Source organism: Carcharhinus amblyrhynchos, chromosome 6 (genome assembly GCF_965287045.1).
Source record: "Carcharhinus amblyrhynchos chromosome 6, sCarAmb.v2.hapA, whole genome shotgun sequence".
Lineage (NCBI taxonomy): Eukaryota > Metazoa > Chordata > Chondrichthyes > Carcharhiniformes > Carcharhinidae > Carcharhinus > Carcharhinus amblyrhynchos.
Genome location: NC_137329.1, coordinates 119691581 through 119718405, shown reverse-complemented (window position 1 = coordinate 119718405; position 26825 = coordinate 119691581). Strand labels below are relative to the sequence as shown.

At 48.1% G+C, this 26825-nt stretch overlaps 1 protein-coding gene across 1 annotated transcript in view; it reads left to right on the top strand.

Moving 5' to 3' along the window:
- stab2 (stabilin 2) overlaps nucleotides 1–26825 on the top strand; it is a 154382-nt gene that overhangs the window by 39720 nt on the left and 87837 nt on the right. Inside the window, exons 13-26 of the mRNA XM_080191506.1 lie at nucleotides 460–603; nucleotides 3074–3136; nucleotides 4114–4230; nucleotides 5043–5096; nucleotides 6676–6756; nucleotides 8789–8947; nucleotides 11752–11814; nucleotides 13659–13754; nucleotides 15561–15647; nucleotides 17302–17413; nucleotides 17509–17689; nucleotides 19968–20061; nucleotides 21313–21471; nucleotides 23330–23425. Coding sequence (XP_080047632.1) covers nucleotides 460–603; nucleotides 3074–3136; nucleotides 4114–4230; nucleotides 5043–5096; nucleotides 6676–6756; nucleotides 8789–8947; nucleotides 11752–11814; nucleotides 13659–13754; nucleotides 15561–15647; nucleotides 17302–17413; nucleotides 17509–17689; nucleotides 19968–20061; nucleotides 21313–21471; nucleotides 23330–23425 — 1506 coding nt within the window. The remainder of the gene's footprint in view (nucleotides 1–459; nucleotides 604–3073; nucleotides 3137–4113; nucleotides 4231–5042; nucleotides 5097–6675; nucleotides 6757–8788; nucleotides 8948–11751; nucleotides 11815–13658; nucleotides 13755–15560; nucleotides 15648–17301; nucleotides 17414–17508; nucleotides 17690–19967; nucleotides 20062–21312; nucleotides 21472–23329; nucleotides 23426–26825) is intronic.

Below are 26825 nucleotides of genomic sequence, written 5' to 3'. Positions count from 1 at the left end.
CCAAAGTTAAGAAGGTTACACCTGGATTCTGAGCTTACATCTAAATTCTGTGCCTGCTACTGTGCTCTGACGTAAAGTAGAGAAAGGTCCCATGGACATGGGGGGGCGGGTGGGGGTTGGTGTGAGCAGGGGTTGTCTCACTATCCCCCCTCCGCCCCCTCTCCCCCCTCCCCCCATCCCCTCACTATATCTGCCTGGGCCCTAGCCTTCATTATTTACAGTGCGAGTGTAACCTTCATGCCAAAACTCCACCACCCCAGAATCAGGGCCGGCGAGGTTCCCAGAACAAAAACCTCAGTTGGACTCAGGCGGGATTTTAAGATCTTGACCGAATGAGGCCATAAAATCCCATAAAGTGCAACAATAAGACACCTGTAGAAATGACAGTCTACCAAGAGTTTTAGACAGATCCTCACGCACTGTTGTTCTCTCTTTTTTTTTCATCTTTCTCTTCATTAGAATAACCAGCTCAAGCTGCGTGTTTTTGGAAAAAGCAAGAAAGCACGGATCCTAACTGGGAACATCATTGCCTTCAATGGCCTGCTACACATTATTGATAAAGTCATGGATGGCAGTGAACCCACAGTGAAAAGCAGTAAGGAGGTAAAGTCACATTTATGCTTCGTGTAATGTGTCACAAAACATATCAAAATGGCGCCAGCGCGAGGTGACATCTTGCGAACAGTCCCCGGCACACCCTCTAATTCTATCTGTTACTCTCGTTCCATGCTTTTAAATCCCCACTCTAATTCTTATAAACTCTCTAATAATGCTCTTCCCTGCTGCTATCAGGCTTTTGAACGTTAAGTTGATCTTTGTCTACACCCTTGCTATGGTTGTAACACTACATTCTGCACCATCTCCTTTCTTTCTCTATGCTTTGTCTGTGTAGTGCGCAAGACACAATACTTTTCGCTGTATACAAATACATGTGACAATAATAAACCAAATCAAATCACCCCGTTTGAATGTTTTACTAATGAAACAGTCTAACAGAACATTGCATTTTGACGTTCCATTTTTGCAAATGGGAAATGTATGGAGATGGCAGTTCTGTGAGTATGGGATAGGATGACTGATTTTGATTTGACTTGATTTGATTTATTATTGTCACATGTATCAACGTACAGTGAAAAATATTGCACGCCATACAGACAAAGCATACCGTTCATAGAGAAGGAAATGAGAGAGTGCAGAATGTAGTGTTACAGTCATAGCTAGGGTGTAGAGAAAGATCAGCTTAATGCAAGGTAAATCCATTCAAAAGTCTGACAGCAGCAGGGAAGAAGCTGTTCTTGAGTCAGTTGGTAGATGACCTCAGACTTTTGTATCTTTTTCCCAATGGGAGAACATGGAAGAGAGAATGTCCGGGGTGTGTGGGGTCCTTAATGAAGCTGGCTGCTTTGACGAGGCAGCGGGAAATATAGACAGAGTCAATGGATGGGAGGTTGGTTTGACTGATGGATTGGGTTACATTGACGACCTTTTGTAGTTCCTTGCGGTCTTGGGCAGAGCAGGAGTCCATGCCAAGCAGTGATACAACCAGAAAGAATGCTTTCTATGGTGCATCTATAAAAGTTGGTGAGAGTCGTGGTTGACAGGTCAAATTTCCTTAGTCTTCTGAGAAAGTGGAGGGGTTGGTGGGCTTTCTTAACTATAGTGTCGGCATGGTGGGGACCAGGGCAGATTGTTGATGATCTGGACACCTAAAAACTTGAAGCTCGCAAACCTTTCTGCATCATCTCTGTTGATGTAGACAGGAGCATGTTCTCCTTTACACATCCTGAAGTCGATGACAGTCTCCTTCGTTTTGTTGACATCGAGGGAGAGATTATTGTTGATTATTGGTTGACAAGAAGGTTATGGGTTTGGAAGCCCACCATGACATACTGAACCTGATCGTGTGTGAGACGCAGCAGGAAACAATGAAGAAAGTTGCTGCACAATGGTGAAAACCTGACTGGTTAACTCACGTCCTTTCAGAGTGGGAATCTGTCATCCCATCTAGTCTGTTCTCTATGTGACTCAGGATAGATAAGAAATACCAGTTCGTAAATATGACCCCCATATCAAAATTTACAAACAAAGTCACCTGATGTGATTCACGAATCCAAATCAGATAGGGAGAATTGCAACGCCACTAGAGAAATCTCACCTGGTTGGTTTCAATTAGAACCATAAAATCCATACAGTGCAGAAAGAGGCCATTCGGCCCATCGAGTCTGCACTGACCACAATCCCAGCCAGGCCCCATCCCCATAGCTCCATGTATTTATACTGCTGATCCCCTTGATACTCAGGGGCAACTTAGCATGGCCAATCCTCCTAACCCACACATCTTTGGACTGTGGGAGGAAACCGGTGCACCCGGAGGAAACCCATGCAGACATGGGGGGAACATGCAGACTCCGCACAGTCAGTGACCCAAGCTGGGAATCGAACCCGGGTCCCTGGCACTATGAAGCAGCAGTGCTAACCACTGTGCCACTGTGCTGCAGACAGAACAGCAGGGAAGAAGCTGTTCTTGAGTCAGTGGGTACGTGACTTCAAGACTTTTGTAACTTTTTCCAAAGGTAGAAGGTGGGAGAGAGAATGTCCGGGGTGGGTGGGGTCCTTAATTATGCTGGCTGCTTTGCCGAGGCAGCGGGAAGTGTAGACAGAGTCAATGGATGGGAGGCTGGTTTGCGTGACGGTCTGGGCTTCATTCACAACCCTTTGTGGTTTCTTACAGCCTTGGTCAGACCAGTAGCCATACCAAGCTGTGGTGCATCTGGAAAAGATGTTTTCTATGATGCATCTGTAAAAATTGGTAAAAGTGGCAGTGGACTTGCCAAATATCCTCAGGCCTCCTGAGAAAGTAGAGGCATTGGTGGGGCTTTCTTAACTATAGTGTCGGTGCGGAGGGACCAGGACAAGTTGTTGGTGATCTGGACACCTAGAAACTACATTATCCTAGAGTATTTACATTTTCTTAGAGCTTCAAATCTGATCATTCAGCTCAGGAACTCGGCACCCCGTGTTGGGTCTATTTTTTGAGTCCATTAATAAGGTTTTCTTTCCTTCACTCCCTCAGAAAACCCTGACCACGATCATTTCAGAAAATAAAAAGTTCTTGAGGTACATGGAATCTCTGGAGGTAAGATCAGTGAAACGTTATATCACAAAATTCAAGAACTTTGGTGGGGGTGGAATGGATAACGATGCTTCAATGACTTTTTCACAAAATGGATTCCTTTTGGTTTCCTCAAGAGGAACTTTAATTGGTTATCGTTGAATAGAATGATTGAATCATACAATCAATGGCCTAATGGTATTATCGCTAGGCTATTAATCCAGAAACTCAGCTAATGTTCTGGGGGACCCGGGTTCGAATCCCACCACAGCAGATGGTGGAATTTGAATTTAATACAAAAAATCCCAAATTTAGAATGACCATGAAACCGTTGTCGATTGTCGGAAAAACCCATCTGATTCATTAATGCCCCTTTAGGGGAGGAAATCTGCCATCCTTACCTGGTCTGGCCTACATGTGACTCCAGACGCACAGCAATGCTGTTGACTCTCCACTGCCCTCCAAGGGCAACTAGGGATGGACAATAAATGCTGACCACTCAGCTATGCCCCCATGTCCCATGAATGAATTTTAAAAGGTCAGAGAATCCCTGCAGTGCAGAAAGAGGCCATTTGGCCCAACAAGCTGGCACTGGTACCTATCCCACCCAGGCCCTATTCTCATAATTCCCATGTATTTATCCTGCTAATGTGCCTAACCAACACATCTTGAGACACTAAGGGGCCATTTAGCACGGCCAATCCACCTAAGCCTGCATACCTTTTGGAGTGTGGGTTGAAACCGGAGCACCTGAAGGAAACCCACGCAGACATGGGGAGAATGTGCAGACTCCACTCAGACAGTGACCCAAGCTGGGAATCGAACCCGGGTCCCTGGTGCTGTGGGGCAGCAGTGCTAACCACTGTGCCACCCTGTGGCCCTTCTGCCAGGCTTATGGAGAAGTAAGATAAATGATACTCATGCTCGGGAACCAATGACCTGAGGTGGCTTTGTGGAGATTTTCCTTCTTGTTTCATTAACCTTCTCCTTTCAACAACCAGAGGTGTGACCTGGCCCAGCTGCTTGAAACCTCGGGACCATTTACGGTTTTCGTCCCCAGCAACGATGCTTTGCTGGACTTAGAAGCTGAAACGCAGGATTACTTCTCTTCAACCGAGGTAACACAAGTATCCGTCCTCTGCTGTAGAAATGTTACTGCAATGCCTAACTCTGCAGACTGGGATTGGGTCTGGCCCTTTTGGTGGGAGCGCGGTGATTACAGGGCCAGCAAATTGCTGGTTTAGAACAAAGGACAGAACAGCACAAGGACAGGCCCTTCGGCCCACCAAACCTGTGCTGACACATGACACCTTTTTAAGCTAAAGACCTGTTGCCTCTACGCAGTCCGTATCCCTCTATTCCCAGCCTATTCATGCATCTGTCAAGGTGCCTTTTCAAGGTTGCTATGGTATCTGCTTCTACCACCTCCTCTGGCAACACCTTCCAGGCACTTACCACCCTCTGTCTCTCATATCTCCATTCAACTCTTCCCCCTTTTACCTTATGTCTAGGAATCACACAAACCACCATGAATTTGCTCATCCCGTGGGGTTGTTTAATATCATGTTTAAAGTGAGACAGTTCATAAAATCCCTACAGTATGGAAGGAGGCCATTCGACCCATCGAATTTGTACTGACCACAATCCCACTCAGGCCCTATTCCCGCAATCCCACACATTTGCCCTGTTAATCCCCCCCACCCCGACACAGCAAGAAGTCTGACAACACCAGGTTTAAGTCCAACCGATTTATTTGATAGTAAACGCACAAGCTTTCGAGAGTTTCCCCTCTTCGTCAGGTGAATGGAGAGTTCAGGCCTCAGACAGAGCGTATAACAGCAGTTATTGTACGCTCTGTGAGTCTTTCTGCTGGCAGGGTGACTATGATAGGTTTGTGGTGTCGGTAACGCACTGTCCCACTCTTCTCCAGGGTAAACGGAAGCTGAAGGAATTGGTGAGGCATCACATCGTTCCTGGACCTGAGGTTAGTTCGTCGCCAAAGTAGAAAACAACCGTGAAGCCACAAGGCAAAAAGCAAAAATGCTGCGGATGTTGGAGTAGTGAAATCAGAACAGCACGATGGCACGGTGGTTAGCACTGCTGCCTCACAGCGCGGGGGACTTGGGTTCGATTCCCGGCTCGGGTCACTGTCAGTGTGGAGTTTGCACATTCTCCCCGTGTCTGCGTGGGTTTCCTCCGGGTGCTCCGGTTTCCTCCCACCATCCGAAAGACGTGCTGGTTAGGTGCATTGGCCGTGCTAAATTCTCCCTCGGTGTACCCAAACAGGTGTGGGGGATTTTCACAGTGACTTCATTGCAGTGTTAATGTAAGCCTGCTTATGACGCTGATAAATAAAGACTTAAAGAATGGAAAGGCGGGGCAGGTCTGTGGAGAGAGAGAGAGGGAGAAACTGAGTTAACAGACCAGGCCAACGTTTCACCAGAACTGGAAGAGGTTACTGATGTGTGGGGAGGCAGTGGCGTATTGTCTCTGGGCCAGTGATCCAGGGTAATGTTCTGGAGACCTGGGTTCGAATCCCACCATGGCAGATGGTGGCATCTGAATTCAATTAAAATCTGGAATTAAAAGTCTAACGATGATCACGAAACCATTGTCGGAAAAACCCAAGTGGTTCACTAACGTCCTTTAGGGAAGGAAATCTGCCGTCCTTACCTGGTCTGGCCTACATGCGATGTGGTTGACTCTTAACTGCCCTCAGGGACGGGCAATAAATTCTGGGCCCGTCACACGAACAAATTAAAACGTGGAGCGAGTACACAGCCTGGGTAAATAGGCCGGAGGAGGGATGGTGGGCACTGTGGAAGGAGAGACAATAAGGAAGGTCTGGGATAGGATGGAAGGCAGGATTGGTGAACTGACAGCGTGGAAGGCGGTGTGAAGGAAATGGGCCAAGGTGGAACAAGAGATTAGTCTGGAGGAACTGTAAATGAATAAAATTACTGACCGCAGAATCTTGAGGCAGCAGGAGCTGATGTTTTCATGCAGAGGGTTCTTGTGGTTTGGAGTGCTAGGCTTGGAAGGAAGCAGATTACGTTCAAAAAAAAAAGAATTGGAGAAATAAACTTGAGTCGTAAAGGACTTGCAGAGGAAAGAGCAGGGCAGGGGGGACCGATCCTATCACAGACATGACGGGCCAAAAGGCCTCCTCTGTGCGGCTCCATTCTCTGATTTTATAAGTGAGGTGCTATTCCACAAACATTAACTGACAATAGAATCATCGAATCCCTACAGTGTCGGAGGAGGCCATTTGGCCCATCGAGCCTGCACTGACAATAATCCCACCCAGCTCCTATCCCCATGTATTTGCCCCGCTAATCCCCCTGGCCTTCACATCTTGGAATACTAAGGGGCAATTCAGCAAGGCCGATCCACCTAACCCACACATCTTCAGAGTGTGGGAGGAAGCCCACGCAGACGCTGATCAGATTGACCCCAAGAGCGCAGAGTTTAACCCCTGTCCTGGGGCAAAGAACTCAGTACATTAGATTAGAGGAGATATAAGCGGATGACTCCTCACGTTGCCTTTATTGTGTGTTTCCCAGCTGGAAGTTTCGAGTCTTCTCTCTTCATCCAACATCCTGAGCTTAGCCAATCAACTTGTGATGGTGAATGTGACCTACAACGTAAGTTAATTTTTTACTCAATCATAAAGCCTGAATTCACCTGTATTAAAAAAGCCTGATTTACTATATTTCGCCAGAGACAGTGATGAAGAAAAACACGGGAAATTTGTTTGGATAAAATTCCCACATTTAGTTAGTGTGATATAGCATTACAGTGAGTGTGCATCCTGGTTTATTCCCATTGATATTTCAACAGGAACTGGGAAAGATATGGAATACAGGCACAGCTGTTATTTATTGCCCGTCCCTAGTTGCCCCCGAGAGGTGGATGTGACCCCTCTCCTTGGACCTTTGTTATTTCAATCCCTCCACCACTGGCGTACGGTGGTAACCCTGAGTACCATCTACAAGATGCACTGCAGCAAATTCGTCCACAGCACCTTGCAAACCTGTGACCTTTACCCCCCCCTAGAAGGACACAGGGTGGCACAGTGGATTAGCACTGCTGCCTCACAGCGCCGGGGAACCTGGTTCGATTCCTGGCTTGGGTCACTGTCTGGGTGGAGTTTGCACATTCTCCCCGTGTCTGCGTGGGTTTCCTCCGGGTGCTCCGGTTTCCTCCCACAGTCCAAAGATGTGCGAGTTAGGCTGATTAGCCATGCTAAATCGACCCTTAGTGTCAGGGGGAGTTAGCTAGGGTAAAATGCATGGGGTTATGGGGATAGGGCCCAGTTGGGATAGTGGCCGGTGCAGACTCAATGGACCGAATTGCCTCCTTCTGCACTGTAGGGGCTCGCTGATTCTAATCTATTCTATGACAAGAGTGGAAGATGAACGGGAACACCAGCACCAGCGATCTCCCCTCCAAGTCACTCAGCACCCTGGAAATATATCACTGTTTCTTCACCGTCACTGAGTTAAACTCCCAGAACTTTCTCCCTAACAGCACTCTGGTTGTACCTACATCACAGGGACTACAGCAGTTCAAGGTGCCACCACCTTCTCAAGGGCAATTAGGGCTGGGCAATAAATACTGGCCTACCCAGCGATGCTCACATCCCACGGGTGAATAAAAAAGGTAGTTTAAGCGCTGAAGGAGTTCTGACAGTGCGGTTAACAAACGTGAGGATTTTGTTCCAATGATTTAGTGTATCGAGTCTGCTGTTCCCAGTTGGTTCTGTACCAGCCATGGTTGATGAAAGACATTCTCACTGGAATTTTACTGTCCCACCTGCCACAGGAATTGGAGCAGGCAAGAGGCAAACAACGGGAAGGTCTATTGACCTCGAGTGGGGTTTTCCAGTTCCGAGACAAGTGAGGCTAGAAAATCCCAGCTCCTGTGTTCTGAGATCCTAAGCAAACCTGGCCATCAAAACCCCAGGAATCTCAATCCTATCTGTGGTCACGTTTCTTGCCCTCTGCTTTATCCTGTTCAGATTCGGAAGGGTCTATAGTTTTGGGAAGGGGTGTTGTTTGTCTCACTGCTGGGTGTACACAGGATAGTATGACATGAGGGCGGCACGGTGGCACAGTGGTTAGTACTGCTTCTTCACAGCTCCAGGGTCCTGGGTTCAATTCCCGGCTCGGGTCACTGTCTGTGTGGAGTTTGCACATTCTCCCCGTGTCTGCATGGGTTTCTTCTGGGTGCTCCGGTTTCCTCCCACAGTCCAAAGATGTGCGAGTTAGATTGATTGGCCATGCCAGAAGTTGCCGTTAGTGTCCTGAGATACGGAGGTTAGAGGGATTAGTGGGTAAATACGTAGGGATAGGGGGGTAGGGCCTGGGTGGGGTTGTGTTTGGTGCAGACTTGATGGGCCAAATGGCCTCTTTCTGCACTGTAGGGTTTCTATGATAAGGTGGTGGTGGCATGCCATTGGTGAGATCTTCCAGTCCTGCCGCTATCAATGTGTTTTTCCCTCCATCGCTGGGGAACCTGTGACGGGGACGGGAGCTCACCATCAGCGGGACTGGAAAACCCCGCCAGCGGGAACGGCCGTACGTCACTGGCTGTAAAAGTCTCTGCGGGGCCCAATGCGAGAGAAAGGCGCTACGTAAATAACAAGTCCTGGAGTCTTTTCAATCTCTTGCGCAGGGACAGATTTTACTGGGGGACCAGAATGTCGCTGTGGATGACACCGACATCACTGGCAAGAATGGAAGAATCTATCCTTTGAAAGGTGTTCTCATTCCTCCGTCCATCCTGCCCATCCTTCCACATCGATGTGATGACAAAACATACAGGATTACCAAGGTAACGTTTGGGATCGGGTGAAAGGGACCTGAGATTGTTCGACGCGTCTTTGTCATGTTTATCGCATCTCGGCCTTTTGGCTAAGATGCAAATGAGATCAAGCCTTGGAAGAGGAGCTACGCCTACTCCAATCAGCTTGGATCATGTAGATCAATCCCGAGACAGGGGGTGAGAGCCCTGTCTTGTCAGCTTGGATTGGGAATGTCCCAACTTGTTGGGACTCTGAATTGGGCTTGATTGGATTCAACTGGAGTAAAAACAAAAAAAAAGAAAAAGTCATGCTTTATGGCCGAGATCTCTGGAGGCTGAACCTCTACCTCAAATCCATTTCCCTTTGGTGCGGCACAGTGGTTAACACTGCTGCCTCATAGTGCCAGGGACCTGGGTTTAATTCCAGACTCGGGTCACGTTCTATGTGGGTTCTCTCTGTGTCTGCGTGCGTTTCCTCCGGGTGCTCCGGTTTCCTCCCACAGTCCAAAGATGTGCGGGTTACATTGATTGGCCATGGCAAATTGTCCCCTAGTGTCGGGGGATTGAGAGGGTAAATATGTGGGGTTATGGGAATAGGGCCTGGGTGGGATTGTTTCGGTGCAAGCTCGATGGACCAAAAGGTCTCCTTCTGCACTGTAGGGATTCTGCGATTCTATTATTCTGATTCCCGCCGTATCCAAAACTCTACCGGCATCCATCTTGAACGTATTTTCCAGCCTCGTCCACGGCGAGAATGGAAAATTTGGTCTTCCAGCCAAAACTCCATTCGCTTCAAGTGTCACCGGAAAATCCCAGCCGCGAGCGAGGGCAGAAAGTTTTGGCTACTGACTGACGCCCGAGGCCCCCCGGGACACGGAATTTCAAATGTTCGGAACCTTTGGGCCAAGTCTTCAGTTTGTGCCTGTGATCCCCACCTTTGAGACTCTCTCAGTTGGGGGAAGCAATCTCCTTCCTGCAGTGTCCTGGGAGCTTATCCTAATTTCCCAGACACTCCCAGGCAATCCCTTATGATAAAAATATCTGTAAAAATTCACCTTTTTGGTGGCTCAGATTTTATGACTGAGCTAATGTGGATCTAACCTGCTCCAAGGAATAGCTTCTTACAGATTGGGATTGACCTGGGGAGGCTGAAGGAAACCTAGAGAGAGGGAGAAGGGACAAAAATTGTACCCCTGTACTTAGTTAGCCAATAACTGGGGAGGCGATGGCTTAGTGCTGTTATTGCTGGACTATTCATCCAGAAACTCGGCTAATGTTCAGGGGACCTGGATTCGAATCTCGCAACAGCAGACAGCGGGGTTACAAAATATAGAATCCTTGCAGTGCAGAAGGAGGCCATTCAGCCCATCGAGTCTGCACCGACAACAACCCCACCCAGCCCCTGTCCCCGTAACCCCACGGATTTACCCCGCTAATCCCCCTGACACTAAGGGGCAATTTGTTGTGGCCAATCAGCTTAACCTGCGCTGTGGGAGGAAACCGGAGCACCCGGAGGAAACCCACGCAGACACGGGGAGAATGTGCAGACGCCACACAGACAATGACCCACGGCTGGAATCGAACCCGGGTCCCTGCCGCTGTGAGGCAGCTGCGCTAACCACTGTGCCACCGTGCCACCCCAATTAGGGATCGGCAACAACCGTTGGTCTTGCCATGGACAGCCACGTCCCATGAGAGAATAAACTTAATAAATCTCTGTGACGGACTATGCCAGATCCTAGCCACTTGCTGCGTGTAAATATATTTCCACATGTCAGCATTGACGTCTGTCACTTTAAATTGGCGCCTCTGGCTCTCGACCCTACTGCAGTGGCACAGCGGTTAGCACTGCTGCCTCACGGTGCCAGAGACCCAGGTTCGATTCCCGGCTTGGGTCACCGCCTGCGTGGAGTCTGCACATTCTCCCCGTGTCTGCGTGGGTTTCCTCCCACAGTCTGAAAGGCGTGCTGGTTTGGATGCGTTTACCCAAACAGGCACTGGAGTGTGGCGACTCGGGGAACTTCATCGCACTGTTAATGTAAGCCTTACTTGTGACACTAGTAAATAACTTTAACCTTTAAGTCTCTTATCCCTGGGATCATTCTCGAAAACATAAGAACATAAGAAATAGGAGCAGGAGTAGGCCATCTGGCCCTTCGAGCCTGCCCCACCATTCAATAAGATCATGGCTGATCTGTTGTGGCTCAGTTCCACATTCCCGCCCTCTCCCCATAACCCTTAATCCCCTTGCCTATCAAAAATCTATCAACCCGCATCTTAAAAATATTGAACGAGGCAGCCTCCACCACTTCAACGGGCAGAGAATTCCAGAGATTCACCACCCTTTGAGTGAAGAAGTTCCTCCTCAACTCCGTTCTAAACCGCCCCCCCTTTATCTTGAGGCTGTGCCCCCTAGTCCTACTGTCCTTTCTGAGCAGGAAGAGTCTCTCCACCTCTATCCTATCCATCCCATTCATCATCTTATACATCTCAATGAGATCTCCCCTCATTCTTCTAAACTCTAACGAGTACAAGCCTAGTTTATTCAGCCTCTCCTCATAGTTCAACCCTCTCAACTCCGGTATCAGCCTAGTAAACCTCCTCTGCACTCCCTCCAGGGCCAAAATATCCTTGCGTAAGTGCGGCGCCCAAAACTGCACACAGTACTCCAGCTGCGGCCTCACCAATGCCCTATATAGCCGCAGCAAGACCTCCCTACTTTTATATTCAACCTTTCCTGCACCCTCTCCATTGCCTTCATATTCTTTAAAATGTGCATGTACAGTATGCTAGCTCACAACACAATGATAATTATTGCGCTTGTATTCACCCAGAGCCCCTGCAGAAGTTGTGCAGAAATCTATGTCAGCTCTTGCCCAGCGGGGATGGCTGCGCTGGTAAGTGACAACTCGATTTGTTCCAGGACACCGGGCCAACACGTTTTTCCTTCTGAATTGATTTAGTCGATTAGTTAATAGGTTTGCAGGTTGAGGACGTTCATTTGGGTGAATCTGATTTTTACCATTTAGGGGGTTTAGAAATGTGCTCCACAGCACCGCTCACTGGCCAGGGTTTGCAACTACCCCCCTCCATCAAAGGCTCGCAGACACCACTTCCCATTCCAATCGCTGTCTGTGTGGAGTTTGCACATTCTCCTCGTGTCTGTGTGGGTTTCCTCCAGGCGCCCTGGTTTCCTCCCACTGTCCAAAGATGTGCAAGTTAGGTTGATTGGCCATGCTAAATTGACCCTAGTGTCAGGGAGACTAGCAGGGTAAATGTGTGGGGCTACGCGGATAGGGGATGGGTGGGATTGCGGTCGGTGCAGACTTGATGGGCCGAATGGCCTCCTTCTGCACTGTAGGGATTCTACGATTTCACAGAAGGGGCAATCAGGACGAGACTGACACCAAACAGTAGCAAGAGACGCGAGGGAAGGTGACCAAACATTTTGTCAAAGAAGTCATTTTTAAGCTGCGTCCTGGAAAAGGAAGGAAAGGCCAGCAGAGAGGTTTAAGGAGTGAATTCCAGAGTGTAGGGTTTGGAGAACTAAAGGCACAGCCACCCAAGGGCGGAGCTTCGGAAAGCTACCTATCCTTTTAGTTTCATTATAAATATCTTCTTCCTTTCTCCCCTTCACTTCCTTTCCCTAGAGCATTGACTTGCACTGTGGGACAGTTCACATGCACCAGTAACTAAGGCCTTTATTCACTTTTTTCTATATATTCGTAAAGTTTTAGTGGTGTCGTTACAAGTCCAGTTGGATACTTCAAGATGTTCTATAAAGCTCCTCTGACGGTTTAAGTTGAACTTGGTGAGGACGAGCATGAGAGGTTTCACTTCAAGTGTGGTTCAACTGACCCACAGGGAGCTTTTATCAAAAACAAAGTTTAATCAAGAATATTGTTGGCATGTATAGAAAGACACTTAGCAAGAACCTTTAATAATTACAAACAAGAAACAAAACAACCATAATAATGTTGTTAATTTTGTAAGGAAATATCTCCAATCAAAGCCTACATCCAATGCACAAAACCCTCCAAATAAACACAATACAGCATTGGCTAATGCCCACTTGTCACAGGAATCCAGCATCCTAGGTTGAGTGCTGAAAATCCCTTGCAAAGAAACTTCAAAGAGGTTGTAGTCGAATCTGTTTCCCAAAACACAGCTTCTTGATGGCAGAACCAAACAAAGAGAAAAAAAAACAGGGAGAGAAAGGGACTGCTTCTTAGCTTGCTGCTAAACTGCTTCCCAAAAACTCACTGCCCAAACTGAAAGCCCAAAGGAAAAAGCCCTTAACACCTGTCTGTCACATCTTAGCTCCACCCCCCAATGACATCACTAAAGCTATAAACTACATGAGTTTAAAAAAACTTTCTTAAAGGTACACTCACATGACATTGTGCACTCGGTAAATCTTTCATATACCATTTAATTTGATTTATTATTGTTACATATATTAGTATACAGTGAAAAGTATTCTTTCTTGCTCACTATACAGACAAAGCATACCGTTCATACAACACGTAGGGGAGAAGGAAATGAGAGGGTGCAGAATATGGTGTTACAGTCATAGCGAGGGTGTAGAGAAAGATCAGCTTAATATGAGGTAGGTCCATTCAAAAGTCTGATGGCAGCAGGGAAGAAGCTGTTAAAATCCGATAGGACAAGTTCGAAGATTGTTTCTGTGAATTGCAAAGATTCGAACTGTTTTATTTGTGTGATTGCTGTCTGATTTTAGGACACCTTTACCCATGGGTGTTTTTACATGAGCAATCTGCTGGGACTGCGTCTGCCAACACAGGGATGCAGCAGAAACTGCAATGAAACCGTGACTGTGAGTAAAATTAATTAAATAAAATTCTGAATTTAAGGTCTCGGTGTGAAATTTTTAACTCGCTGAAACATAGAAACATAGGAGTAGGCCATTCGGCCCTTCGAGTCCACTCCGCCATTCATCTTGATCATGGCTGATCATCAAACTCAATATCCTGATTCCCCTCCCCCCATATCCCTTGATCCCTTTAGCCCCAAGAGCTAGATCTAATTTCTTCTTGAAATCACACAACGTTTTGGCCTCAACAAGTTCCTGTGGTGGTGAATTCCACACATTCACCACCTTCTGGCTGAAGAAATTTCTCCTTATCTCAGTTCTACAGGTTTACCCCTTATCCTCCCCTATCCTGGTCTCTTCCAATCAGGAGCATTCTTTCCACTGGGTGGACTTTAACCGACCGTATGTAATGGGTTGGACTTGGGGGTTTCAGTAAAATGGTGGGCGAATGCATTGGAATGGACATCTCCCCATCGCTGGGCAAATTTCCCTGAGGCGACTGGGTCACAGGGTCGGGAACATGCAGGATGGTGATGGGCAGAGATTTTGAAGAGGGTTTTAAATATCCCCCAGGGCACACACCAGCAGCTCAGCCTGCTCAAAAGAGATGAGTGGTCAGTGGTGACGGAGATATCGATAATTGGGTCCAGCTGCATTGTCATACAGGCAGGCTGAGGGTCTGTTAAGCAAGAGATCAAAAAGTTGGAGGGATTGCACAGTGTGAGTGCATTTTTGGTGGGCACTTATGTGAACATAGAGCATAGACCATAGAACATAGAATAAAGAACATAGAGCATAGGACAGTACAGCACAGGAACGTGCCCTTTGGCCCATGGTGTTCTGCCGAACATGGTGCCAAGTTAAACTAATCCCATCTGCCTGCCCTTGGTCCATGTTCCCTCTATTCCTTGCATACTCATGTGCTTATCTAAAAGCCCCTCAAACACCAACCATCGTATCCGCCTGCACCACCATCCCTGGCAGTGAGTTCCAGACACCTGCCATTCTCTGTGTAAAAGCCCAGTTGGCAGATCATCTTTGAGATCCACGCCCTCAGATTAGAGAAGGATGGGGGGGGGGGGGGGTGGGGGGAGTGTACCTGACAGAGGAGTACAAAATTGTAAAGGATATGGATAGGGAGGAACTTTTCCCTTTCGTAGAGGAGTCATTGCAGGAGGGGCGTGGATTTAACGTAAGGAGATTAATCCAGACTGTTAATCAAGAACTATTAATCCGGAAACTCAGCTAATGTTCTCGGGGCCCCGAGTTCAAATCCCGCCATGGGGGAATTTGAATTCATTAAAAAATATCTGGAATTAAGGATCTACTGATGACCATTGTTGGAAAAACCCACCTGGTTTACTAATGCCCTGTTGGGAAGGAAATCTGCCGTCCTTACCCGGTCTGGCCTACAGGTGACTCCAGACCACAGCAATGTGGTTGATTCCCAACTGCCCTCGGGCAACTAGGGATGGGCATTAAATGCTGGCCCAGCCCAGCAATGCCCAGGTCCCACGAATGAATTTAAAAAGTGGGAAAATCCTTGGGGATGCCGACCCACCCATTCGGCTGCCGACTGACTTTGACTTCGCCCTCGGGGCTTGTCCTCAATCGGGAAAATCCTGCCCACGTTTTCTGGTGGTGACGAGGCCTGCCGGTGGGTTTACTAACCTGGCAGCGTTACCACGGCAACACCTCGTCATCACCAGAAAGTGTGGGCAGGGTTTTGTGAAGCTCTTAGCGTTGGGACACGCCGGTTTGGAGAGTTTGATCAATTTTCTCGACGATTCTTCCCGATCTGTTAACTAGATACCAAAATGCTGCCCGGGTTTCTTTGGACCAGACTGCAGACAATGTCCTGGAGGTTTCCACAGACCCTGTTCTGGCCACGGAAGGGTAAGAGTTTTAGATTGGAAGTTCCCCCAAAGGGAACGATGAACCCATTATCATTAAACAGCAACATTGCCACACAATAGTTTTTATCAAAATCAAAATTTACATATGCTATGGGTGAACTTTTCCTGTTGGGTCACGGATGATGTGAAGCTCCACTGACCTCGGGCGGGATTTTCCGATCTTGGTTTGCGTGCGGCCGGTAAATCTCATCCTATATCTCTTCTACCATTCATTTGTAGAATGTGGGCCAGGCCAGCATTTACTGCCCATCCCTAATTGTATTGGGGAAGGTGGCGGTGAGCTGCCTTCCCAAACTGTGGCAGTCCCGTGTGGTGTAGGTACACCCACGGTGCTGTTAGGGAGGGAGTTCTAAGGTTTTAACCCAACCACAGTGAACGAATGGCCGATTATATTTCTAAGTCCGGATGGTGTACGCTTGGACACCAGCGGCGTGCTACCTGGTGGTGGTGTTCCCAGGTATCCGCCCACCATGTGTTGCTGGGTGGTTAGCAGGGTGCGGTGTGCATCATAGAACATAGAACACTACAGCACAAACAGGCCCTTCGGCCCACAAGTTGCACCAATCATGTCCCTGCCTACCAGGCCTATCTATAACCCTCAATCCCATTAAATCCCATGTACTCATCCAGAAGTCTCTTAAAAGACCCCAGCGAGTTCGCCTCTACCACCACCGACGGCAGCCGATTCCACTCACTCACCACCCTCTGAGTGAAAAACTTATCCCTGACATCTCCTCTGTACTTGCTCCCCAGCACCTTAAACCTGTGTCCTCTCGTAGCGACCATTTCAGCCCTGGGAAATAGCCTCCGAGAATCCACCCTATCTGTACCTCTCAACATCTTATAAACCTCTATCAGGTCGCCTCTCAACCTTCGTCTCTCCAGGGAGAAAAGACCTAGTTCCCTCAACCTATCTTCATAAGGCATGCCTCCCAATCCAGGCAACATCCTTGTAAATCTCCTCTGCACCCTCTCAATAGCTTCCACATCCTTCTTGTAGTGAGGCGACCAGAACTGCGCACAGTACTCCAAGTGGGCTTTGACAAGGGTCTTATAAAGACCATCATGATGTTATATACATGCCACAAATTAATACAACACGTAGAGCATGGAAACAGGACTCTTGGGTAAATTGGTCATTGCCGATTTTATCCTCCATATGAATTCCCTCTCACGCTACTAGGCGATGACCTAGTGGTATTACCCTGAGACTATTAATCCAGAAACTCAGCTAATGTCCTGGAGACCCGGGTTCGAATCCCACCACAGCAGATGGCGGAATTTGAATTCAATTTAAAAAAAATCAGGAACTAAGAATCTTCTGATGACCGTGAAACCATTGTCGAAAAAACTCATCTGATTCACTAATGTCCTTCAGGGAAGGAAATCTACCTGGTCTGGCCTACAAGTGCTTCCAGAGCCACAGCAATGTGGTTGACTCTTAAACTGCAACGAGGGATGGGCAATAAATGCCGGCCAGCTGGAGACATACATGTCCCATGAGTGACTAAAACAGACCCTATCAGAATATCCTTTCTCCCTCATGTATCTACCTAACCTCCCGTTATATGTTATGTACCTCAGTCATTCTTGCAATGACAAGTTTTATATACTAACCGTTGTGTTTTTCTCAGTGTGCAGATGGGTTGGATGGAAATGGCATCTGTCTCTGCGATGATAAGTATACGGGCTCCATATGTCACCTCTGCTCTGACCAGAACAAGTACGGACCCAACTGTGACCAAAGTAAGCTTGCTCCCACTGCTTGAATGTCAAAGTCACACCGACCCGCGTTGGCTATGGATCTCTCACGCTGTGTTTTGCTTTTAACCGTATTGTAGCCTGTCGGTGCATCCACGGGGAATGCGACAACCAACTGAATGGCATTGGAGCCTGCAAGCATAACTCCTGCAAGGAGGGATACAGAGGGACCTTCTGTGAGATTCGAACTACGCCGTGTGGGCCCACCGTTCAGTTCTGCCACGCCCATGCCAACTGCGAATACAAGAATGGTGGCCTGAGGTATTGTGGGCTGGAGTATCGGAATGAAATCAAATAATGCGGAAAGAATCACTCGGAGAAAATGGATAAGGCTTTGCTGCAATCTCGGTTCCAATATATTCACTCGTAAGGGGGAGCCTTGGCTGAATTGATTTGACTTATTATTGTCACATAGAACACTACAGCACAAACAGGCCCTTCGGCCCACAAGTTGTGCCGATCCTATCCCTACCTACCAGGTCTATCTATAATTCTTAATCCCGTTAAATCCCATGTACTCATCATTGGGACATAGTGAAAAGTATTGTTTCTTATGCACTGTACAGACAAAGCATACCGTTCATAGAGAAAGAAACGAGAGGGTGCAGAATATAGTGTTACAGTCACAGCTAGGCTGTAGAGAAAGGTCAGCTTAATATATTAGGAGGACACGGTGGCAACAGTGGTTAGCACTGCTGCTTCACAGCACCAGGGACCCGGCTTCGATTCCAGCCTCAGGTGACTGTGTGGAGTTTGCACGTTGTCTGCGTGGGTTTCCTCCAGATGCCCTGGTTTCCTCCCACGGTCCAAAGACATGTGGGTTAGGTTGATTGGCCGAGGTAAATTAACCCCAGAGTCAGGGGGATTGGCAGGGTAAACATGTGGGTTATGGGAATAGGGCCTGGGTGGGATTGTGGTCGGTGCTGACTAGATGGGCCTAATGGTCTCCTCCTTGACTGTAGGGATTCTATGATATGATAGGACCATTCAAAAGCCTGACGGCAGCAGGGAAGAAGTTGTTTTTGAGTCGGTTGGTACTTGATCTCAGAATTTTCTATCTTTTTCCTGACAGAAGAAGGTGGGAGAGAGAATGTCCGGGAGGCGTTGGGGTCCTTGATTATGCTGGCTGCTTTTCCAAGGCAGTGGGAAGTGTAGGTGGAGTCAACGGATGGGAGGCTGGTTTGCGTGACGGTTTGGGCTACGTTCACAGCCCTTTGTAGTTTCTTGCAGTCTTGGTCAGAGCAGGGTAACGAGGCCCGGCATTGCTCAATAACCATCTCAGGCCTATACGCAATGAGATTATACCCAGCGCCTACACACACACACACACACACACACACACACACACACACACACACACACACACACACACACCTCACCCCTGCAGTAGACTCGGGTGAGCCTAATTCTTGGAACCGCTGCCTATTTAACAAGAATGGCCGCACTACAAAAGGCCACGAACTGAATTTAAAGCAATAGGGGATATCCCAATGATGTGACAAAGGGCCAAATATTGGCGAGTTTTTAATTTAAATTTCCATCGGTTAAAAACACAACAAGTTATATTTCTGTAGCATGTTTAACTTTTTTCATTATTGTCACAAGTAGGCTTACATTAACACTGCAATGAAGTTACTGTGAAAATCCCCTAGTCGCCACACTCCGGCGCCTGTTTGGGTAACACTGAGGGAGAATTTAGCACGGCCAGTGCACCCCTAACCAGCACGTGAAGCAAGATGGACTGGGAAACATCACAGAAAGAAGGACAGGCAATTCTCGGCATTTAAGGAGCGAATAGGTGAACTCCAGAGGTTGTAAGGGATTTGTGGCCAATCCATGGTTTACAAGGAAAATTAGAGGTAGTTTCAGCTCCAAGGAAGAAGTGTACAAACTGGCAAGGAAAAGCAACAGTCCTGAGAATTGGGAGTGGTTTAGGATTCAGCGAAGGAGGGCCAAGGGATTAAGAGGAGGAAAATAGAGTATGAAAGTAAGCTAGCACTGAACATAAAAACTGACTAAAATTTTCTATATACAGTTACATGGGTACGCAGGGATAAGCAATTGGGATCAGCTTAGTTGTTAAAAAAAAGTGCAGCATGGACAAGTTGGGCCGAAGGGCCTGTTTCCATGCTGTAAATCTCTATGACTCTATCCGTGGAGTGTGGGAAGAAACCGGAGCACCCGGGGGAAACCCATGCAGATACGAGGAGAACGTGCAGACTCCGCACAGACAGCGACCCAAGCCGGGAATCGAACCCAGCTCCCTGTGAGGCAGCAGTGCTAACAGCCATGTCGCCGTTCATCCTCGGAATAGTGGAAGCAGAGTCTTTGAATATTTTTCAGGCAGAGCTAGATAGATTCTTGATTAACAAGGGGGGGTTGTAAAGTTATAGGGGGGGATTGGCAGGAGTGATGGGTTGAAGTTACAAGCAGATCAGCCATGATCTTACTGAATGCTAGGAGCAGGGTCAAGGGGCTGAGTGGTCTACTCCTGCCCTTAATGTTTGTATGTAAACGGATGCCATTGTTTTCCCTCCAGGTGTGTTTGCAAGCCAAACTATGAAGGAAATGGATTTTTCTGTGAGGAGGTCAATGCCTGCAACCGACCGGATCGAGGTGGCTGCAACCGCAATGTGGGTACAACTGACTGACTGACTGTTCTTGCTGGTTGCCTGTACTGACAGCGGGAGTTGCCAACTCTCCTGGATTGCCATGGACTCTCCCAACACTAACCAACCTCCTGGCCATTGCTGCCGTAGGCAAATTGAATAAGTGTCTTTTCATTTTCCCTCAACACTTGGGTTTATCAGTGGTGAAAATATTGGTATTTGCACTGGGGAGAAAACCGAGTGGGACATCATATAAAGAAACCTCCAGAAGTATGTCAACCCAGAGGTGGCAACCCTCCCTGACAGGACGATGGGCACTTTCAGACAGAAGGGGAAGATGGGTGGGGCAGTAGGAGTTTACCAGTACTCCAGAGGCCCCGGCTAATGCTCAGGGTACATGGGTTCAAATCCCACTACGGCAACTGTTGGAATCTACATTTAATCATAGTATTTAAGAAGTATTTAGATGTGCACTTGTGATGCCAAAGCCTACAAGGTTACGGACCGAGAGCTGGAAAATGGGATTGGAATAGTTCTCTGGTTTGCCTTTGACTGGCACAGATGGGCTGAAGGGCCTTTCTCTGTGCTGTAGACCTCTAAGACTCTAATTAACCAGGAACTGAGCTGGCCTCAGTAACGTTGACTGTGAAACTATCATAGCTTGTTGTAAATAAAAACCATCTGGTTCACTAATGTCCTTTAGGGAAGGAAATCTGCCGTCCTTATCTGGTCTGGCCTACATGTGACTCCAGGGTCAACAACGTTGAGTCAACCATGATCGAATGGTGGAGTAGAATCAATGGGCTGAGTGGCCTAATTCTGCTCTGCTGCCTTATGATATTAATGTTCACCAAGGTTATTGCTCTCTGAGATGGCCTAGAGAGCTTCTCAGCTCAGGGTCAATTAAGGATGGACATCAAAAGCTGGATTTGTCAGTGATGTTCACATCCGATGAAGGAATTATTGGTGCGTATTGATTCCTGACCCCCTGCTATCTATTCGCATAATAGGCAGCTTTTGTCTGTTTGCGCTAGTTTGATTGGCCAGTGGGTGGATCTCATGGACAGAACATGATGTGTACAGACAGTGACCCAAGCCGGGAATCGAACCCGGGTCGCTGGCGCTGTGAGGCAGCGGTGCTAACCACCGTGCAGCCCAATGCCAGATTTGTCAATATGGACACGCTTGCCAAGGGGCGCGGTGCATCCCTCTGTTTTAAACTTGCGACGATGTCTGTGTTGACGTAAACCGCGAATCTGCTCACTTCACTCACAGGCTGAATGTATCAGGACAAAAAGGGGATCGTACTCGTGTCAGTGTCTACCGGGATGGACAGGGGATGGCGAGGATTGCAGTGAGATCAATAACTGTCTGCTGGAAGATCGAGGAGGGTGCCATACCGATGCAAACTGTATCCACGTGGGCCCAGGCCAGGTAAGTGAGAATGGTTCATTTCCTCCGCCAGTTTCCTCCCTCCTTTTGAAGCTCTCAACTCCATCTTGTCTCTGTTGGTCGCACTCTGAATCAGTCCATTCAACTCCCAATCCAGCGAGGAGCACTTCTCCCTCATCAGGTGAGCGGGAGTTCTGTTCACAAACAGGGCATATAAAGACACAAACTCAATTTATAAAGTAATAGTTGGAATGCGAGTCTTTACAGGTAATCAAGTCTTAAAGATACAGACAATGTGAGTGGAGAGAGGGTTAAGCACAGGGTAAAGAGATGTGTATTGTCTCCAGACAGGGCAGTTAGTGAGATTTTGCAAGCCCAGGCAAGTCATGGGGGTTACAGATAGTGTGACATGAACCCAAGGTCCCGGTTGAGGCCGTCCGCATGTGTAATACTGAGGGAGAGAAATGGAAGGGCCAGACCATCTTCTCAGGTAGATGTGAAAGGTCCCCATGTCTGAAAGACACCCTCTATGGGTGAGGCAGCAAACTGCAGGCTTGATTCGGAGCTGGAATCGGACTTAACAGCGTAAGAGAGAGTCGCGAGCCATTAAACCTTCCCTGCTACTCAATACGGTAATGACTTCAATCAGGCTGTTGAAGGTGGCCTATTGGAAAATGAATTCCTTGATTAAGGAGTTAATTGATGGACCAATGAGGGAGTCTTTTCCTTGTATTCAACCGGGAGTGTCAGTTCCTCTGGCACTCTCAAAGGTAGACTGCTGACTGCGAGCACTCTGTACAACTGTTGCAATTGTAATTAAAGGGATTTTAGTGAAGGGACTTCTACCTTCAAAGACTTATTACAGTAATGTATTTCCATTTCCCCTGTAACACCCCACAGTGACTAAAAATCTATCAATCTCAGTCTTGATCATAACTGAATATCGCCAGCTCTCGGGCAGCGAGGTCCAAAGTTTCACAACACATTGAGTGAGGAAATTTCTCCTTACCTCAGCTCCTTAAAAGGACCATCACTTATTCTGAAAGCATGACCCTTCCTCTAAGTCCTCCATCTAAGAAAGCACCTTTTTCTCTCCTTATGCTCAATTCGCCTTCACGACCCAAAGACCAGAATGTTAGTTTTCAAGGAAGGAGTGTCTCGCAGTTGTTCAATTGTTCCATGTTTGATTGCATCAGTCTGTTTGCTCCTGATGTTCACTTTGCTTGATTGGTTAAGCCTGGGTGTGGACTCAGAGCAAAGCAAACCAGGCTGTAGAAAGATCTGGAAGCCAAAGCTGTAAGCATGGAGCAGACGCTTTGAAGAATTGTATAAAACTCTAGTAAGTAAAATTTCTTCACACATAGAAACTGGTGTCATCTCTACATAACACTGAGACATGAACTAAAAGTTTGATCAACTGTTGATTAGTAATTGAATGTAATCAATTAAAAATATAATATTCTAAATAATTTTTAAAAAATCACCTGGGAATCAGTTTTTAGCAAATTCCGTTTATATTTTGTGTGACAGTGGTTAGCACTGCTGCCTCACAGCACCAGGGACCCACATTCAATTCCGGCCTTGGGTCACTGTCTGTGTAGAGTTTGCACATTCTCCCCATGTCTGCATGGGTTTCCTCTGGGTGCCCCGGTTTCCTCCCACACTCCAAAGACGTGCGGGTTAGGTTGATTGGCTGTGCTAAACTGACCCTAGTGTCAGGGGGGATTATCAGAGTAAATATGTGGGGTTACGGGAAATAGGGCCTGAGTGGGATTGTGTTGGGTGCAGACTTGATGGGCTGAATGGCCTCCTTCTGCACTGTTGGGATTTTATGAACTGAATCCAACAGTGATAGATGATAGGAACTATTATTATTATTGAGTCTTTTGTTTATCAACAGAATGACTGTGAGTGCAGGAAGGGCTTTCGTGGTAATGGTATAGAATGTGAGGCGATAAATCCGTGTTTGGAAGGAAACGGCGGATGCCATTATCTGGTGAGTTGGACATCAGAATTTGCCGAGTTCTGGTTTCTTCAGGTTGGTTAATTGCTGATCAGAATTCCCCGGAATGTAAATATAACGCTGATATGCCAAGTACAACAGACAGAAAATAGGCGCTATCAATTTATCGAAACGACGGAGCGCATGGTTCAGGAACTTTGGTCAGGGTCTTTTTTTTGGCAGCCGCTGGCACTTGCCGTAGGGGATGGCACGGTGGCACAGCGGTCAGCACCGCTGCCTCAATGCACCAGGGACCCGGGTTCGATTCCCGGCTTGGGTCACTGCCTGTGTGGGGTTTGCACATTCGCCCCGTGTCCACGTGGGTTTCCTCCGGGTGCTCCGGTTTCCTCCCATACTCCAGAGATGCGCGTTTTAGGTGGATTGATAAGTTGACCCTTCGTGTCTGGGGGATTAGCGGGGTAAATGTGTAGGGTTACGGGAATAGGGCCTGGGTGGGACTGTGACCAGTACAGACTTGATGGGCCGAGTGGCCTCCTTCTGTACTGTAAAGGTTCTCTGGATTCTATAAAACGAATACACAGGGCCCCAGCTCTGGCTGCAGTTTCACAATTCAGTCGTGTAATGTGGACCTCACCGGCTGGCCCAGAATTAAAATCTTCGAAAGCACCTTCCAAACCCGTAACCCCTATTACCTGGAACAACAAACGCAGCAAAGAGAAGCACTCTACCACCTCGCAGCCCACTCACCATCCTGACTCGTAACAGCATCGCCGTTCCTTCACTGTCGCTGGATCAAAGTCCTGGAACTCCCTCTCTAACAGCGCTGTGGGTGCGCCTACACCACTGCAGGCTGCAGTGACTCCCCCCCAGGTCCTTCTGAAGGGCAATTAGGGATGGGCGCTGAGTGCCGTTCCTGCCAGCGATGCCCACGCGCCCGAGAGTGTTGCTCTAAAAATCGCACAGCCCTTTGTAATTTCGGGTGCCTCGACCGCATCCCGTGTTTTAAGGAGAATGATGCATCCGCTCTCATCTTGCTTATGAACCCACGTCTTTCATTCCCGCTCCCGTTTTAGTAAAAAACCTCCTCTACACGCTCCCGAAGGCATCATTGGTGAAGTGTGGTACCTGGAACTCGATACAATTGCCTGAATTTTACCAGCCTGCCCAAACCCCCCCCTCCCCGCACCCCGATTCCGGGGGGGGGGGCAGGCAAGGCTCGGAGAACAGCATTCCCTGTTGGCCTCGGGTGGGATTGTACGAACCTTGGGCGGATTTGTCCGGAAAACTCCGCCAAACATTCCAACCGCAATCCAAACGAGCGCTCTTTGTTGACTTTACGTTTTTGCTTTGGTACCCTGTGGGGGGGTGGGGGGGGGGACGATCTTGAGCCCCTCACTCACCGTCTGCGTGAAGGCAGGCAGGGTCTCGGATTCGGGAGTCGCAATTCCCACTGGCGGGAATGTGAGGTCAGAACTGCCCGCCCCTCGCCAATGACATCACCCAACAGCAGGGGTGAACCTGCTTTACATTTATTTGAATATATTTAAATGTGATTAACCCGCCCCCTCGCCAGATATCCAACCCCACCCGCTGTAGATTGATGCCGTGCCCACATGACGTTGCAGTGGCATGGTTTACAACGGGTTTACACACTCGCCAGGGTCTCCCCCGTGCCCCAAAGGATAAGTAAATCCCTCAGGCGAGAGGGGGTCATGAGCAGGCAGTGCCCCGGCAATGCCCCTGGCACTGCCATTTCGCACATCTTGTGACTATCGGGATGGCACCATGCCGATGGCAGCACGGCAGTGCCAATTTGACAGTGCCAACCTGTGCCAAGGGGCAGACTCCAGTGGGACCCTCAACAGGGAAGACCCAGAGAGGATTCACTCACAGGAGGCGGAGGTCAGGAGTGGGCGGAGGAGCCTGGAGGAGGGCGCCACGGTGGCGCAGTGGTTAACACTGCTACCTCACAGCACCGGGGACCCCGGTTCAATTCCGGCCTTGGGTCACTGTCTGTGTGCAGTTTGCACATTCTCCCCATGCCTGCGTGGGTTACCTCCGGGCGCTCCGGTTTCCTCCCACAGTCCAAAGGTGTGCGGGTTAGGTGGACTGGCCGTGCTAAAATTGCCGCTTAGTGTCAGGGGGACTAGCTAGGTTAAATGCATGGGGTTATGGGGAAAGGACCTGGGTGGGTCTGATGTTAGGGGTGTAAAGGGGGCTGATAATCGGGTATGGAAGTGAGAAGGGGCTGACTCTGATCGGGAGCGGGGAAGGAAGCCCCTGGGATCTTCATGTTGGGCTTTGGCAGAGGTTTACACAGGTTATAAATGTGGGGGGGGGCGGGGGGGGGTTCTTTAAAGATCGTGCCTCAGTCTCTGAGCAGCCATGTTTTGATGTGGAAATACAGTAAAAAGTCTGACAACACCAGGTTTTAGTCCAACCTATTTATTTGATAATATACTCGCAAGCTTTCGGGTTAGCCCCTTCGTCAGGTGAATGGAGAGTTCTGGCCTCAGACAGAGCATATAAAGCACAGACAGTTTAGAGATTACTGATTAGAATGTGAATCCTTACACCTAACCTGCTGTTCAAGACCTGAAGTGGCTGATAATGTGAGTGGAAGGAGCACTGATCACAGTTTAAAGAGATGTGTATTGTCTCCAGACAGCACAGTAAGTCACTTGCCTGGGTTTGCAAAACCTCACTTACTGTACTGTCTGGAGACAATACACATCTCTTTAACCTGTGATCAGTGCTCCTTCCACTCACATTGTCAGCCACTTCAGGTCTTGAACAGCAGGTTAGGTGTAAGGATTCGCATTCTAATCAGTAATCTCTAAACTGTCTGTGCTTTATATGCTCTGTCTGAGGCCAGAACTCTCCATTCACCTGACGAAGGGGCTAACCCGAAAGCTTGCGAGTATATTATCAAATAAATAGGTTGGACTAAAACCTGGTGTTGTCAGACTTTTTACTGTGTTTACGCCAGTCCAACGCCGGCATACCCACATCTTGATGTGGAAATACCAGCGTTGGACTGGGATATACACCATAAGAAGTCTCACAACAGCAGGTTAAAGTCCAACAGTGAGTGGCACCTGATGAAGGAACAGCGTTCCGAAAGCTTGTGGCGTTTACTATCAAATAAACCTGCTGGCCGTGTTTTGCCAGCCTCCCCACATGATGGCGTGAAACACCATTAATCTTCTTGGCAGAGGGTGGTAAGACCTGGAGAGAGACACATCAGTCATTTGGTGATAAGATCTCCACTCGATTTATAAGAGCAAGGATCATGCCTGCCTTTTGAACAGCTTTATCAAAGTGGATTGATATGTGACAATGAGAATTATTCGGATACTATACAATTGCTGAATTATCTCGAACTGAGTGCTTCTCTCTCGGATGTTTTAAAGCAGGAAGAAAACTAATGGTG